The sequence below is a fragment of the Crassostrea angulata genome, chromosome 8 (assembly GCF_025612915.1).
Source record: "Crassostrea angulata isolate pt1a10 chromosome 8, ASM2561291v2, whole genome shotgun sequence".
Lineage (NCBI taxonomy): Eukaryota > Metazoa > Mollusca > Bivalvia > Ostreida > Ostreidae > Magallana > Magallana angulata.
This window is the reverse complement of record NC_069118.1, coordinates 27,331,990-27,350,272: the sequence shown is the minus strand read 5'-3', so window position 1 is coordinate 27,350,272 and position 18,283 is coordinate 27,331,990. Positions and strand designations below refer to the sequence as shown.

General features: G+C 33.7%; 1 protein-coding gene across 2 annotated transcripts; it reads left to right on the top strand.

Moving 5' to 3' along the window:
* The first annotated feature begins 134 nt into the window (after positions 1 to 134).
* On the top strand, positions 135 to 18,216 carry LOC128159851 (glutamate receptor-interacting protein 1-like). 2 transcript variants are annotated; one of them, XM_052823062.1, is made up of 21 exons: positions 135 to 316; positions 495 to 548; positions 1,412 to 1,483; positions 2,039 to 2,102; positions 3,277 to 3,422; positions 3,849 to 4,011; positions 4,223 to 4,368; positions 4,889 to 5,036; positions 5,404 to 5,603; positions 6,500 to 6,682; positions 7,262 to 7,433; positions 7,918 to 8,057; positions 8,634 to 8,711; positions 9,094 to 9,148; positions 9,508 to 9,653; positions 10,754 to 10,895; positions 11,276 to 11,421; positions 11,664 to 11,692; positions 12,210 to 12,369; positions 13,785 to 14,371; positions 14,685 to 18,216. In XM_052823062.1, the coding sequence occupies exons 1-21, from the start codon at positions 268 to 270 to the stop codon at positions 14,919 to 14,921; spliced, it is 3,117 nt and encodes a 1,038-aa protein (XP_052679022.1). In that variant the 5' UTR covers positions 135 to 267; the 3' UTR covers positions 14,922 to 18,216. The 2 variants fall into 2 exon arrangements, with proteins under 2 accessions (XP_052679022.1, XP_052679023.1); XM_052823063.1 differs by lacking the exon at positions 6,500 to 6,682.
* Positions 18,217 to 18,283: the final 67 nt, after the last annotated feature.

Here is an 18,283-nt window from a genome sequence, read left to right as displayed (position 1 = left end):
TCTTGGATGGTCTGTAGAAAACTAATTCTATGTGGAATACGAAAATATCATGTGATATACATGGGAATACGAAGTTTTGATACTCTCCCTAATGGACGCATTCGGAGTTTCTCACTTTTATGAAAAACCCGAGGATGCAGCATAAGCATGCGCCATCTGTTGACGAAATGTGAAAAACATGGAGAGGGACTAATGAATGAACTTAGGAAGAAATATTTGACATGTTGTCTTGAAATGAGAAGTGCAGGGTAGTGCAGATTCCAAGGAATGCCAGGGTGGCGCCCTGATTGTTTGCGCAGCTCTGAGCGACATACAGGTAATATTGACAAGGCAATGTTTACATCGGCCATGTCGACGAAACATGGCGGGGGAATTGTAGTTTGAATTAAAGTTACCATGCGAAAAAGTTTGTAGAGTGTAGTTTTAACTATGCATGTATCAACTAACATACTGATTCTTTTAGACATGTTGTTTATTTTTGTTTTGAATTTCAGAAGTACTGCGGTATAGAGCATCTAATGCTAGTCAACTGAATACCAATTTAGGAGGTATATATATATGCATTACTAAGTCTCATTAAAATTCTTTATAAATTATTAGAATGGGAGGAGATTCACCGAATTTTCTTGGATCATCGCACAATCAATATTTGTTAACATTCCAAGAAAGACTGAGTGCATGCATGAATCATTTATTTATAATTCATCGTTCAAAACTTGGTAAAAGAGTGAATGATCTTGCAGTGTCATGATCGAAAAAAAAATCTATTTAGATAGCATGTTATGTATAAGCACATAGATAAGCAAATTAAGCAAATTTATGAATTATTTTTTAAACAGCAGAAATGAGAGTTGATTAAAATTCGACCAAGGTGTCAGCAATGCTGGAACGTGCATGCCAATACTTAGACTTCTGATAAAATTACTTTCATGTTCTTTGAAGTTTTATTTTTGATGTTAATAATATTTTTTCTGGAAGTTGATCAAATGATATCTATAACTATATATCCTGATAATCCTTCTCATTTATCTAACATTCACATACCAGTAGATATATATCCTTTGACCACTAGTAACTGCTTACGGCATAACTTACAACCCCCACTCTCCCCCCCCCCCCATCCCAACCCCTTAAAAGAGAAAAGAAAGAAAAAAAATGTACAATTAACTTGTTGATTAAAACAAGTTAGACAAAAAAAGGTTTCTACTTTTCTCTCCGTGTAAATGATTAATCAAATTAACATAGATAAAAATCTATAGCATGTACAGTGCTCTTTTGATTTAATATGTTAAGAATACACACAACAACGATTATCATAACAAGCCATAAAGGCATTGACATTCAACATGTTCAATATATTTACTTTTTTTGAGGTATGATTACAACTTTTCAAATCTTTGATTTATTGCAGTGGAGCAAACAGGAACAGCCTTTGTTGAGCTGCAGAAGAAAGCTGGGAGTGGGTTAGGCCTAATTGTGTCAGGTGAGTTAATGTAGGTGATATTTGCCTCATTTTCTCAGAGAATCACAAATGTTAAATACAGCGAGTCATTTGTGATGGGTGTCAATAATCCTATATTCTGACTTTAACAGTTATATGGAGGATATTGAAACAAAGGTGGACTGTACGTAGGTTAAAGGGTTTGGGCTTGCATAAAATTATATTTTATACATGTAGATCGTAAGAGAAAAGGGGTCTGTATTGTTGTTACATGTAATTTTGACATTTGACTGCTCAATCTGAGGTGAAGTATTTTTTCAGTGTGCATATATTACACAAATAACTGATAAAGTGAAGGTGATGACAACAACTTAAGTCAAACTTTATTATCCTAATTGAGTCAAGAAAAACATTCACTTAAAAAACCCCCAATGTTTAGGACTAATTGAGATGCAATAAAGTACATTGTAACATTATTAGAGTGTTACTTTGTTGCAATTTGCAATATGCATTTTATCTTGTGGAATGTATATTTTAAGCTTTTAAAGTAAAAAAAAAAACAACTCAGAAAACTTTCTTGTTTATTTATTTTAAAAGGGGGCACAGATAAGGAGAGTAGAGCCCATATATCAAGTTTTAGACCTGGAGGAGTTGCACACAGGTAAGACATTTTTCTCATTGGCTAATGACATTCATGAATGGGTCAAGTGAAGGTTAATTGGATTTTTTTTTTACAGTTTTGTGTGAGTGTGTGAAAGCATTAAACTTATTCATATTATATGTATGTGACATTAGATATTGCAAATATTTGTGATGATGAAAGTCAAAAAGAAAAACTAGAATTTTTTTGCAACGAAAAATGTCAGGTATAAGGATAGAAATTTGCTCAAGAGTATTAGGATACTCAATATACAGTGTTTGTATGGACTTTCATGGTGAAAAGAACTGGAACAAAAATCTGACGAGGCTAAGTCTTTAATGCCACAAGGATATATCAGTAATTACATTAAGATTATTGAAACATCTGTGAGCTTTCTCCAATGCCTACGACTGGCTAAGGGTCAAATCAATAGACATTAGCTGTTGGTTGATACATGTAGGACCAGAGAAATGTCCAAGTCTCTACCCTGTATTGATCACAGTCAGTCCTTTGGTTGATTGATGCTGGACTCAGAAGATTTGCTGTCTGATCGAAAGGCCACTTATTTATTACTTCAAAGATTATTTTAAATACTGTATACGCAGAAATATTTGTTGAAGATTTCATTTTGTTATTTTTGTGGGCAGTAAAAATCAACAAATTTAAATCCATGACAAATTTTTAATCCAAGTATTAATGAATACAAGAGATCACATCATGACGAAATTAAATGCCAACAAAATTGTATTTGGTTTAAAAACAATGAAATTTTGACCCAACTAAAATTTGTGCTTTTACAGTAAATCATTTTCACAGGGATGACATACCCATTTATAACTATACTTGTTGTTCAAGAGTCATTTGTGAAATAAATTTGCGCGTGATATGACAAAACGAAAAAAAAAATTCACCTGCAAAATTTTTTCCACACGAAAAAATGATGTTAAATTTATTCTCTTGACTTTTATTGCGCAAGTGTGTGTCTTGTGTCCATTTTTTTTTCAACTTTAGGGTAAAATTTAAGGTCAATAACAGTATAAGAAATAAGGTCAAGGACATTGAAAGAGGTCAAATTTTCCATTAACTTTTAATCTTCAAGGTTATGTTGTATCTGATTCACATGCTTTACATGTGTTTGTTTTCAGTATTGAAAATTTAAACTCACTCCTATATTGATTGAAATTCTGTATTATAGATCTGATGCTCTGCTTGAGGGTGATTTCATTGTGTCTGTGAATGGAATAAAAACGCGAGACATGAAACATGACGAAGTTATCAACCTTCTGAAATATACTGGTGATCAGGTTCTTCTGGAGGTGGAGTATCAGTTACCTGATACAGGTAATAGAAGTATTATATCACCTACCTGATGCAGGTAATAAAAGTAGTATATCAGCTACCTGATACAGGTAATAAAAGTAGCATATCAGCTACCTGATACAGGTAATGGAATTATTTGAGTTACCTAAATAGTATTAATATCAGCTAACTGAAATAGGTAATGGAAGAAGTATTTCAGCTATCTGGTACAGGTAATAGAAGTAGTATATCAGCTACCTGATACAGGTAATGGAAGTATTATTTCAGCTATCAGACACAGGTCATGAAAGTAGTATTTCAACTACCTTATACAGGTAATTGAAGTAGTACTTCAGCTACCTGTTACGGGTAATGAAAGTAGTGTATCAGCTACCTGATACAGATAATAGATTAAGTATTAGCCTGTCAATACAGGTAATTGTATGAATTTGTTGGTGTGTTTTTTAGGATTTTCAGACTCCTTTGCAATATGCTGTAAGCAGCACACTGTACACTTGGTGAGGGAAGGCAAGAGTTTTGGGTTCACAATCAGGGGAGGCTACCATGAGCAACAGCACAAAACACGCCCACTTATTGTCACTCAGGTGCGACCAGGTGGACCAGCTGATAGGTAAGGGAGACAATTCTCAGAAAAATTGAGGAGATATATTCTACAGTATATTTTTTTAACAAGAACATTGCTCATATTTCTGGAATCATGAATACATAATGAAAAAAAATATGATATTCCCCTGTAATATATATAAACTAAAAAACAAAACATTGCAATCCTTATGTATACATTTAAGCAAAATGTACATCTGTGACTCTTGCAATTACAGAGAAGGCTCCATAAAGATTGGGGACCGGATCCTGGCCATCAATGACTATAATGTGGCCCATTTCTCCCTGGCGGAGGCGTCGGTGTTCCTGCAGCAGTGTGGGAGGGAGGTCAACCTGATGGTGGAGTACGATGTCTCTCTTATGGGTGAGGGTCACCACACGGTGATATGTGTTAATAGGGTAACAACATAGGGGTTTGTGGTAATAGGGTCACCACGTGGTAATATGTGGTAATAGGATTACCACGTGGTGATATGTAGTAACAGGATAACCACAAGGTAGTTTGTGGTAATGAATCATAATATGTTGATATGTGGTAATAGGGTCACCAAGCGGTGATCTGTAGTAATAGGATCATCATATATCATCATGGTGATATGTAATAACAGGACAACTAAGTGGTGATGTATAAAATATGATGGTCATTTGGTGAAACGTTGCTGTCATAATGGAATCGATAAATGCCACGTTATGAGCTAAATGTGCAAAAATAGTCATGACTCAGTTTGGTAATCTTGCCTCCTAAAAATCAATGGGTATAATATAAGAGGCTGTTATGATTCAGGATCATTGCATACATTAAAGCCATTAATATTGAATGAAAAATGTGCACAATTACTTAAGAAAAGTTTGATATACTATTGAAATGTTTGTCATTTATCTAGAGGCAGTCAACAATGCACAGGGTCCCTTGCTGATTGAAATAGACAAACTTCCGGGGATGAAGTTAGGGGTACACCTCACCCAGACCTCCCACCAAGGAAAGCCATGCCTGTGTATCGACCACATCGATCCAATGAGCATAGCAGACAGGTATGTGATGGATACTGAAACACTTGGTATTCATGGTCTCCAAAGCATCTGTTAAAGGATGAGTTACACAGAAAGTGGTCAAATGTTGATTTACAAAAATCAAAAATTCATAAAATTTAGCTGCAGATCTGTAGTTCTTTGAAAAAAATTTGTAATGAAAGAATGAGAGCTATAAATATTGCACAAATTTTGGACTGATTAATTTTGAAGTTGTGACGTATTGCTTATGTATATTTAATGTTTGTTTACTGTTAAACTTCAGTGGCCACTAACACCATGTATCCTGGTGCATTCTTTTATGTTAAACTCTAGTGTATACTGGTACATTCTTTAGTATTTAACTCTTGTCTACATTGGGAAATTCCAGGTGTGGAGCACTCCACCTAGGAGACCACATCACCTCTATAGACGGGACCAGTGTGGACCAGATGTCGATAGCGGAGGCGAGTCGGCTGATAGAGACCCACACCCAGGACACCATTAAGTTGGAGCTCCTACCCCACAGGCTGGTAGAGAGACAGCAGTCCCGGGACTACATCAACAAGAACGGTCTCCTCAAGGCCCCAGGTAATGTCCCAGAAAAAGAGGTTATGGACCATCCAGGTTTTTCTTTTTTATTTTTCCAAGTTTTAAAAGGTTTAACTTATCTCTTTATGGTTTTTTCCTGTCAATATAGCCTGTCTTAATAAAAAAATTATTTTTTTAAATTCATTTTGCACTTTGTTGGAAACCTATTGCCTTTTTTATTTTCATAGAATGAGCTTGTCTTTCATACTGTTTTCTTTTTCCTTCTGCGATGTCTTTCGAAATGACATATTTTATCTTTGAATTTATTTTAAACATTGTTTGATACCAACAGCCATTTTTGTGTGCTCTTTCTCTGATTTTAAGCCAACTTATATTACATCTTTCGAATAGTGAAAAAAATCAATCATCTGTTCTGATTGACTTAATCATACTTACCTTTATAAGAGAATTGCAACAATTGCACAAATGTTACATACTCAGTAACAAATACTAGCATTTTAAATGAACATGATCCTCATACCTCATGTTTTACAAAGCAATGAATTTTATAAGTGAAATAGAAATAATGAGTTTTTATTAGCATGGACAAGTCAATCTGACAATTGTGAGGAGGGACATGGTTATTCAATGAATGGTTGTGAATTACGATAAAATGTACTCGATTATCATGGGTAAAGCAATTCCATTTCTTTTCGTTCCCTATATTTCACGGTCAACACCTTCTGTTACAGTTTTATTTAATCTCTGCATGACACAATATATATTGCAAAATCTTTTTTATGATTGATATATTATCTTATTTTTGGTGTGTGAATTTTATTTAATATTTAATGTATATTGCAACTAATTTTATCCTTAAAAAATTATTATCACTGGTTTAAAAAAAAGTGCACTGCTTTTACTTTCATTTTGTGAATGGCTTTTGTTGTAATAAGGTTGCCTCCCCAGCATGGCCCCTGCATCCTCTGTCCCCGCTCTTCTGTCCTCTGCTTCCACTCCCTACGGATTTGGCAGCAGTAATGCCTTGTCCTCTGCTCCGTTTGGGAACAGCATGATGAGGTTATCGGGAAGAAGTCGGAGAATTCTGCACAGAATTGACCCCAAGCAATCTTCGTGTAGTAAGTGTACAACTTGTCAGGCGTTGGTTGCCTAAGATTAGAAGAAGGTGTAGTAAGTGTAAACTTGACAGAATTGATGCCAAGTGGTCCTCTTGTAACAAGTGGCCAATGGTTAGGGAAAGTTTAAGGAGGCCGAATTAACAAATTAACCACCAGATCTACTTTAAATTTTCAGAAAAGTTTTTCTTTTTATCTCTTATCTATTATTGAGTAGAGAAAAATTCCTTTATATAATATAACTTTAAAATATGGATAATTTCTTATATATCTTTTTATAGGACTCTTCATATAATTTCTGGTAAAAGTTTTGATGTGAACTTTATCCAAAGTACATGCAGTGTGACATATGAAATTGTGTTTTATTATTCCATATCCATTTCATATATCCAAGTTTCATCTCGTATAAACAACCCATATTATCAATAAATATTGCATGTCTGTTTTGAATAAGCATTGCAAATGCATCTTAGTATCTTCATAGTAAAGTATCTTGTGTACATGTATGTACACAAGATACATTTAAAGTTATGGACATTCTAAACATTCATTTTATTAATTAATTTTATTATCTGTATTTAGTGTCCATTTCCTCGGCTGCCACCTCTGTTGTCATTAGCAACCAGATCTGTCATGTCGACACGGTCGAGGTCTCTCTGTGTGGGGACCACAAGGGGGTCGGCCTGACGGTGGATGGGGGCCCCCCAGAGGGAATCACTGTGTATTCCATACAACCAGGAAGTGCTGCAGAAAGGTGATAATCACTTGCATTTTTAAAGTTCTTCTAAATTTTCATGTAAATATCAGAGCACTTCAGATTATTAAAACATATACATGAAAATATCTGTAGTCAAACTTCCTGTTTAAAGGCTGAAGGAAGGATGGATCTAAGTTCAAAAATCTGATTTTGTGTATTTTCGTCAAGGGAAAATTAAGATGAATTTTATATGCTATAACTGCAATATGTTAAAATAGGTATTAAATACCATTGTAGGGAAATTTGCAAACTTTTTTTATGTAATAGAAGCATATGGCCTTGTGTTATTGAGGGGTTGTTGAGATAAGTGCTAAAACAGTAGATGACACACATTTTTAACTTGCTCTTAAGACATTCATAAAACTCTTCACCCAACAAAGTAGCAATTTACAAATTTACTAACCAACATCCTGTAAAAATTAAATGACATACACATAAATAAAGAAATTGTTCAAATTATAAAGAACACAAATTATTACAGATGTGGAGTAATACAAGAAGGTGACCGAGTAGTGGGCGTGAATGACCTTGAAATAACCAACCAATCAGCTGAGCAGTTCAATCAGCTGATCAGGGACCACAGACACCGGTGTGACCTCACCATAGAATATGATGTCGCAGGTCAGGACCAGGCTAAACTCAAATGAGTTAATGTACCTTAAATTTACATTTTGTTTCAGGCAGAATAACTTGGGGTTTATTAATACATGTATTCTCTGAACATCAGTTATAGAGGATATCATTGTTGAGTCACTCCATGAAAAATCACATTGTCATTGAAATATTGCATGTAATGGCATATGGTATGTGACCGATCATTCCTTTATCCACAACTTTACATAACCTTGAAACTGTTCGTGTTATTTAATTCCTAAAAATTAATGCCTATAAATATTGATGAAGCAACAGTATTTATTTATTGTTTTGTTAATTACAATGGTAAAGAGCATTAGTTGTGGAGGAGTCTTTAAGGTGTCTCCATATATAGTGATTTCATGAATGCATTTGACACTAGTTACCAGACTAACTACTTTACTTTTGAAATGGTCCTATTGTTTGATGACCATATGAAACCAGCAATTTATTATGAAGAAAAAAGCTGAATTTATGATGCTATAAGGTGCTATATTCCCTGTTTTGTTTGTATTTGTGTACATTTGTGTATTTGATAAGAGTGATATTCTTTTTTCTTTGCAGAGTCAGTTATGCCCAGCTCCGGCATATTTGTTGTGAAACTCCCCAATCATCCAAGAAACCTAGGGCTTACCATTAAAGGTGACGCTTTTTGAAAGTTTTTTTCTATGTCAGAATCATCGCCATTTTAGTGTTTTGAAATCAAAATTCTTTTTTTTTTTATTGATATGATGTCTCGCATAAAAAATAAAGATACAGTCAAACTTCGTATCGCGAACTAGATGGGACTGTTTAAAAACTTCGAGATATCCAAGTATTCGAGATATCCCGGGTAAAAATTGTTAAAAAAATAAGTGGTTGGGACTTACAAATTACTTTTACATACCCATTGTATTCGAGATTTCAGTGTTTGAGATATCAAAGTTCAACAGTAATATATTAAGAGAAGTAATTTTCATTCTTCCCTGATTAAGATAATTTTGTAAAATGGGCATATAAACTCTAAGAGTTCTTCTTTCTACAGCAATCAGACGGGAACTAATCATTACATCAGTGAAGAAAGGCAGCATCTCATACAGGTAATCTAGGATGAAGAAGATTTGGTCTTTGGTTTAATTAGTGGAGTATTCTTTTATCTTGTAAAAATTACACAGTTACTGTAATGATTGGAAATTGTTTCTTTAAAAATGAATCCGTGGAACTGTTTAAAAAAAAAACCCTGCTTATATTGATATTAAAGACCTATGAATAAAGGAGTTTTTCATTATATTTATTATAATCTTATCACTATAATTTATTTACATTTCATTTTATGGAGAGAGAGAGAGAGAGAAAAAAAGAGGAGAGAGATATTTTTAATACTTGAGTGGAGGGACGATCTTTGTTATGTTAGACATGTTTTTCATTGTACATGAACTGTTTTTCCTCTGCGTGTCAGATGTGGGTCGGTACAGACCGGTGACAGAATCCTGGCCATCAATGATATCCGGACCGAGGGGCTGACCGTAGAGGACGCCATGCACCTCCTCCACTCCCCCGAGGACATCATCAAGATCAAGCTCCGCAGGGAGGAGCACCCTAACGGTAGGGGCTCACATCTCAATCATCTTGTGATTTAAATTTTCTTATAGTAGTAACTGTTTTGTCAATTATTGTGTCCAATATATAGCACTTTACCCCCAGTACAGTTGACACATACTGGCATGTCTAAAACAACATTTAGATACAAGTAGTACTTTTGAAATCCTCATTACAGTTGTGTCGTGAAAAACATTTTTCCAGTATACTTGACACTCTTTTATACTACTGTGGAATTATTTTTATTCATTGGGGTCAATGTTCGTGGGTAGACAAAATTTTCTTGGTTCGTGGGGATGTTATTTCGTTGGTACATGTAGCAAGTTCTATTTTGTAATTAAATATTTATCTTGACCTTGCATATACGGTCGTGGGGATGGAAATTTGTGGGCAAGGGTTACACGAGAAAGCCACAAACATTGGTCTCCCGTGAACGATGGTGATTCCACAGTAATTGTCTGAAGAAAGATTATACAGTTATAATTTTCAAGTCCCCAAGACACTACACCATTGTGGAATTGCCAAAAAAAAAGACATTTTCAAAGAAACTTTGGATACTAGTTTATGATATGAAAAAAGTTATTAATTTATCACCTTAAAATGAATATTGGTCTTAATTGTCCATCATTTTAATATTTATATAATATTCTAATTCTTCCCCACTTGTAATAGTATATAAATAGTGCCTGTTTTGGAGGGTAACAGTTGAAATTGACACCCCAAGGAAACTATTGTCAACCGACGCGAAGCGTTTTCAAGGGGTGTCAATTTCAACTATTATCCTCCCAAACAGGCACTATTTATTTTATTATACTGAATGTCTTAATTTTAGAGATTTTTTTATACTGATTTTAATAGAAATTACGTTAATTCCATGGCGAACCGTATGCGCATAATTTACGTGCGTGTAACAATTCGTTGTGTTACCCATTGCTAAGTGTGTTGCTAACGCTGAGGGTAATAGAACGGATTATCAACTGCCTCTAAACCAATCAGATTTCAGTATTTAACATGAAAGTATAATAATATTAATTGTGGTTTTCTTTTTATTTCCTTATCATAATATTGTAATGATGCGTTGATTAATGCCCTTTTCCTTCCTTTAGATGAGAGTTGTGATGAGTCAGTGGTGTACACGGTCGAGCTTCACCGGCGGGGTGGACCCCTGGGGATCACCATCTCGGGGACTGACAGCCCTGGGGACCCCATTATCATCTCTGACATCATCAAGGGGGGACTGGCTGAAAAGTAAGAAACTTCACTCCCAATGCAGTGAAAAACTGTTTGGATTTGTTTTAAAAAGATAATGATGTAGATATTATATTACGATATATAATACTGGTAAAATATTGATGGCAAGTTGTATTAAAAGGGGTATATTTGATTATCATGATGAAGCATTTAAATACTTAGTTGCTTCCTCCAAGATTACTGTCTCACTGAATATCTATATGTGTGTAAAATTTTAAACATTTTCAATTTGCATGTTGATGAACATGGCAACATAGGTTTGTTATATACATGTGTATGTTTCTATACATGTATCAAATACACTATACATATACCTGCATAATTCATACGCTTTGCTAGAGGAGAAAAGTATACACTTGTAATGATGTTTATGACAGAACCGGTGCCATACATATCGGAGATCTCTTACTGGCCATTAACGGAGAAATGATGAAGGGGAGAACTCTGACGGAGGCCACCGAGATGTTACAGAACGCCGAGGATCTCATCACACTCAAGATTGCCCGACCCATTGAAGCCAACAGTAAGGTTTATAAAGTGATAACTTATATTGCCTCAGTTCTTTTGATTTTGCTTTGGTTTACATATAATTAACAGAAAAATTTCTGGCCTTTTAATTCTGTAAATTTCAGTAATCTCAACAATTTTTGCATTAAAGGATTGTATTAATGCTATTTCAACATCTATGTCGATTAGTAAAAGTCATTTGTGTTGTAAAAAGATACAGATGTCTTATTTAATATTCAATCTCCTTGGTTTTTCCAGGATCTCGGCACAGAAAAGGGGGACACTGTGTAAGTATACTCTATTTTAAGGTGGATTGCTACACTGAGATTTTACATTATGCACCATTAAAGTATCATTTTTGAAACGTGATTTCATTGTTCAAAGAGGGATATATGCTCTCAATTATTTTGTATGAATTTTTGGTTAATTTTTTTTTATGAAAAAGTGTTTTGGTGCAAGTAGCACAGTGTAAAGTTTAAAATATGGTGTGAATAAATGCATGATATTAATATTATATATTAAATCATGTCCAGTAATTTCAATAAGACATTTTACAGTAAAACACGGTTATAGCGAACACGCTTATAATAAATTGACGCTTACAGTATAGTGATTTTCATTCCCTGTGACTATATTATATGTCATGAACTTGAGGGATATAATGAATTATGCTTATATCGAAGTAAAATTGCCCGTCATGGTTTTTGGGAACTATCATTAATCTTCTTTACATGTACTTTGATAAAGTTAAACACATGTGAATATTCCTTTAGAGTATACTATAGTATATTTTGTGCATTTCAGAGCGACAGGTCTACAACGCCTGCTGCCAGTATAGACAGCGCTATGGAATCTTGGGATAGCGAGTGTCATGACACCCAGCTCGGGGCCCCGGGTAATGGTCACTCGGTACAGCCAATGGTTGTGTCCCGACCTCTCAGTCGGGTCAACAAGTCAGGGAGAAGTAAGTACTGTTTATTAACCCTTAGGCTGCTACGCGCGACAATTGTCGAGCCAAAATTTCAGGTCCGCCACTGCTAGGAGTGACTATTGTCGTTTTTCCGAGAGCGAGTTATCTAAGGTTTCCCTAAGCCTCGCTTTGAATAAAAACACGATGGCTATTGTTAGAAATGAAATATGATTGGTTTCTAGAGTTTTCCAGAGTTAAAAATAAAGGCTATAGAGCGGTAAACTTCAGAGAAATGTTTTGAATTTGTAGCCAAAATGGCGAACGTAGAATGAAGCGACGAGACGAAAGTTTTGAACTTTTTTCACGGTGATAGCTAAGACGAAAATAATTTTGATGGATTTAATCCTGCAGAACATTACTTAGGAGATTTTAATTTATTGATTTATGTGTCTTTAATGGACTTTGTGCCAAAAAATGAACGATAATTAGATGCTGATTTCGAGGTAGGCTAGTCGCATGTTGATCCACCGCCATTGAATATCCCATTCATCAGAGAGGAAAATTAAACGCTAAAATGGAGGATTAGGAACCTTTATCGTTTCTAAATTATTTTTTAATGATATGTTTATGGAAATTGTTGTTTAATTGATCAATATCTATACCGAGAGACGTGTGCGGTCCGAGAATGTGAACCAGAACAACATTAACAAAAACATTGATAAAGTGTTTGATGTATTTCTTTATTTTTCAGTTATTTTTACCGATTTTTTGTTTACCCGATGTTCAAAAATTATATGAATAAATATGAATCTCACAATGTATGATTTATTATTGTACTATGGAACTTTTACAGTCATTTGGGTTTTAAAATATGACAATTGAAGAATGGATCAATAAAAGGCATTCATTTTAATTGATTTTCACATTTGAAAGTTCGTAGATTGATAAATGCAAGTTAAATGAAGAAAATGAGCATTGCATTGAAATTTTCAAAATTTTCTCTTGCATTTAAATATAAGTTTGGTAACTGTAGCATAAATTGTTGCTGAGATATATTATTTTAAAACTCGATGGTCAATTACCATTAATTGTGATTAATTAATTCAGCAGTGGCGGCCATCTTGGCGAAAATTAAAGCAGTAGCCTAAGGGTTAACATTGGGAATATTGGAAAAATTATAATTTTTGCAGATGTCTGATGAGTTTACTAATTCAAGATTATTTTCTTTCATATCATGGTATAGTATAGAATCTAGCTAAATCCCAGATATCTTCATGTAAAATGTTTACATCATGATTAATGAAAGAATTCTAAGAAGACATTGTTTTGGTGTTACATTTTATTGAAAACCATTTTTCACTGCACCATTTGCAGAATTTATTTTACAAATCGTCAATTAATTCAAAACATGATGATTTTATTACACTCCTTATAAGAATTATTTAAATGCATTAAGACTTCTTTAATAGGTTTGACGAGTGGAGGATCCAACCATTCAAATGCTTTGTCCAGTGTGGACAGATTAGATGATCTCAGTTCAGATGACAACCTTGACAATTGTAGTGACGGTAGTCGTGAAAACGGTGAAAATTCGGCGGTTGAGGAGTGGGTGAGGTCGTTTGAGGATTACGAAAACTCAGAAATGCTCCGCCAGATAAGTGCAAGCCTACGGGAGAAAAGTACAGCAAGTCTGGACAGGAGGGCAAGGCCGACTTCTCGCAGTGGGAGTCGCAGGAAAAAGATATCACACAGCACGGCAATCAATTATAACAGTGACCTAGATCTTGGGATATTGTCGGGAGGCCCGAGGAAATCAAGAAGTGCGGTACGACCCAGCAAGTCCAATGCGGAAATGTACCAGAATCATGTGCAGACTATTTTCTCTCCCACCCCGGTGCAGTTACACAAGATCAATCTGACGCGTAGCACTGTGGTAGAGGACTTTGGATTCGGATTGTCGGACGGAATGTACGAAAAAGGTGTTTACATTAGTGGAGTTCGGAAAGGAAGTATCGCTGACCTGAATGGACTCAAGCCATTCGATAGGGTTCTACAGGTAAGAAATTGATGTATTCTCATACTATTATTAAATCAATCAAAAAAAACACATTAAAACAAATTTTCTCATCTTTTACAAGTATATATTATATATTCGCTGAGATTTCTCATTTTAACCTCTTAGTTATGGAATGAAATTATTTGTTACCTATTTCAAACTAGTATATACTACTGTAAATAAAACTATTGTACCCCATATTACACAATATAAAGTTACTTTCATTCCATTATGTTCATTCTTGTATTGCTTGTAAATAAGCTGTATGTACTACATGTATCACCAAATGCGATGATCTGTAATCTGTACATAGGTGAATGGCATAAGAACCAAAGACTTTGACTGTGCTCTGACTATTCCACTAATCACGGAGGCTCGGAACAATCTGCATCTGATCATCAGTCGAAACCCAATCACAAAGTCATCCAGTCTGGGTACCAAGAAATACACTGGTACCCAGCCGTTCAGAGATTACAGATCCCAAGACGAGGAGAAAGTGTACGAAAACTTCAGTGTTTCCTCAAGTGTAAATAGTCCCAAAACTGTCTAAAAATAATTATTCTTGTTGACGAGCGATTTTTTTTCTCATTTTCTTATTTATTTAATTTTTAAAATTGTTGTAAAATGTTGTAAAAGCTAGAATTAAGTTTGTTTCCATTTGAAAAAAAACCGCATGATACTCACAGATGTCTTGACACCTGTAATAATTTTCAAAATTGTTGTAAAATGTTGTAAAAGCTAGAATTTAGATTTGTTCCGTGGAAAAATCCATGATACTCAAAGATTTCCAACACTTGTAATAATAACTTATGGAATATTTTGTAAAATGTACATTTTCATGGTATTATGACTCAAATGATGCACACAAAAAGTGAAGTTGGAGTAGATTTGTTGAAATGAATTTTTGCTTGAAAATATTTACTTATGATTAAAAATAATTAATGTCAATATTATTTAAAGATGCATACAAAGGACTAAGTGCGGTTTTATGCAATTTTTGCCCCCCAAAATCAAAGTTTTAGAAAGAGCTTTAAAATAAGGTGAAAGATAGTTAAAATCATATTGGAAGTAAAGGTGTAAAAGGTTATCACCACAGTGACGTCATAATGTAGAAATGACGTCATGAATATTGCATTATTTTGATAAATTGATGTTTTGTAGCAAATTATGGGTGTTTTCCAATGGTTTTTCGACTGGGAAACATCGAGCGCAGGCTTGCTCAAGTACCATTTTTTAGTATAATATGTATAACTATCTGAAGAAAAACATATGTTAAAATCACACTCGAGCAGACCTGCGCTCTATACCTCTGAATGCAAAATGTACAGCAAAAATGAGAATATCTTCATTTGTTTGCAAATTTGCGGGAATTAGGTCAATTAGGTGACGTCATAGTTAAACAGCGAGTGAGCAATGATGACTAAAATCAAGATTAAAGTTATAGGCATCCTCTTTACAATGATTTGTGAAGATTTCATTTTTATATGATACTATTTAAAAACTGATTGAAATCGGGGGCAGAAATTTGACCATACCGCACATAGTCCTTTATGTAATTGATGCTGTGATAACATTTTACACTCAGAAAAAAATGAGATTATTAAAAAAGATGTATTATGTTATTATGTCTTCCACCTTGACATTAATGTACAGTAATTATCATATTGCAATTCACAAAAAATTATTCAGAAAAAAACCCTATTAGCTTGATAAAAATGTCCATGAATCTATTTAAAATATGTGACTTAGGTTTTGTGAAGTTTTATGCAGATTTTGTGTATATTAAAGCAATTTTGTCTCTGCATGCTATTTCTTCAGTTGAACAATGAACAGAAATGGTGCAATTTTATCTTTGAAAAGGAATAAGTTAAATAATTGTTCATGATTCTGTTGCCATACCAACCACTTTCATTTCCTACCTGTTGTTTGTACAGTTCATAAACTGGTGCTTATTCCATTATAGAGAAATTGTTTGGTCATATTTAGATTGTGACTTCATTGTATTTGTAAGCTTTAGTCTTGCCAAATACAAACTGTTAAACATCTACAATTTAAGAATTTATGTTGAATGAATGATTTTTCTCATGAACATTTTTGGGGTGTAAAATTAAGAATTTTAGCAACTGCCACATAAATAGAAAATATAAGTAATGTGCTTTATACTTGCTGACTTTTCATGAGTTATAGAAATTACAGTATGTTTATTCATTCTTTACATTTGACAAAATATTTCTTATCAATTTACAAAATATTAAATATGATCAATTTAGTCTTTCCTGTCAAAAGAGAATCTCAGTCCTTTTGTATTTTAAAATACAAAAATCTTGATTGATCAAGAAAGAGATTGATTTACAGTTTGTCATTTTTACTAAAGAGATTATTCAAGCTACACAGTTATGCTAGATTTCTTCTTTCAAACAATTTTTGAATATGTAACAAGTATTTTAGTGGTGAAAAATGTACTGCAAGAAATGTTTATGTCTTAGTACATTTATCATGGTATCTATTAGAAGTTGGTAGGAGACCTTCAAAGCTTGTTTACAGCAAATCTAGGTGGTGCTTAGTATGTGTTTTTTGTTTGAATTTACAGTGCTACACGTGTTTACATGGAAAAGATTTTTTGAATGTGATGCCATTTATTTATTTTTTTGGGGGGGGGGGGTAACAAGAAAGATAAAATGAAGAAGAATATATTGACATACACAGTGTAAAAATTGATGTTTGCATGTACGTAAATGTTGGAAGTGAAAAATTGGAAACAAATGCCATGCTCAAATGATGTTATGTTGTAGCAATTGTGTTTGCAGGAGTACAGAGCTCAGAATGCAGACTGATGCATTCTAGATATGTTTTTCAAATCAGCTAGATATTATTTTTTAGAGAAAAAATTCAGCCTGTATATTGTTGGCCTGGTGGATGGGTTGTCATCAACCTTTATATAAAAAAATATCATGATTTGTGTGGTCTCTTTTGTAACATTTTCGTGTTTCGGTTTCAGCACAAAAGTTGGTCTACTACAGTGTTTGGAGTGATATTTGGTTAAAAATAAAGAAAATACTCTTTAGATAATAAACTTTTTGTTCTGTTGTAAAAAAATAATGGTATTTTATAAAATTTTGAACTCCATTCAATTTTTGATGGTAATTGAATGAAGAAAAAATTGTTATTTTGTGAAAGGCAAAAATAAGGTTGTGAGTTTGGGATATGCAAGCTGTTGAAATGTTTGATTGAATACTGAGGTGTTTTTGGAATCATTCCAGTTGTGATATACAAGTTTGATTTTTTTCTGTGCTTTTTTTTTATAACACAAAGAATATTGTAAGATAAAATAAAGTACTAATACCATTTACAACTAATTACTTCAAGATAAATCATAAAACATTAAACTTTCGAAGATTTCTCAAATTGACCCCTGAAACCATGTAAGCAATTCTGCAAATAAATCGAACCGTTTTTAAAGTTTGGATGAACCAACAAACTGTTTTAAGTTCTAATTGTTAACAAAGCAGTGCAGTAAGTACAATTATGTTATTAATTTCCGGAGCAGTGCTACATCATATCATTCTGCTTTATCTATGTTGCTGACTGATAACACCACTTTATTTTTGAATTACGAATAAGCAGTAAATCACATGATGTTAAATGGTACATCTATTTATGCATTTTTTTTCCAAACATAAAATGTGAAATATGTTGTGAACTTTCAAAATGGGCACTAAGAGTTGTGTATAGGTTTTTTTTCTCCACTCTCTTTTGTGCATCAGATACATATTGAATATTTGTTTTGCAATAGTTATTAGCCATGGTTGTTATTCTATAAATAAATTTGTTTTTTAATTTATAAAGTTGGTCTTTGTTATACTTATTATACTTCTCTATGATTTTTAAAGTTTCATAACTTATATAGGTTTA

Coding starts and splice junctions, on each gene's coding strand:
- LOC128159851 (XM_052823062.1), top strand. CDS start 268: ATGCCAGGGTGGCGCCCTGATTGTTTGCGCAGCTCTGAGCGACATACA. Junction 7,434..7,917: donor CCAGGAAGTGCTGCAGAAAG/GTGATAATCACT, acceptor AAATTATTACAG/ATGTGGAGTAATACAAGAAG. Junction 12,370..13,784: donor GGTCAACAAGTCAGGGAGAA/GTAAGTACTGTT, acceptor CTTCTTTAATAG/GTTTGACGAGTGGAGGATCC.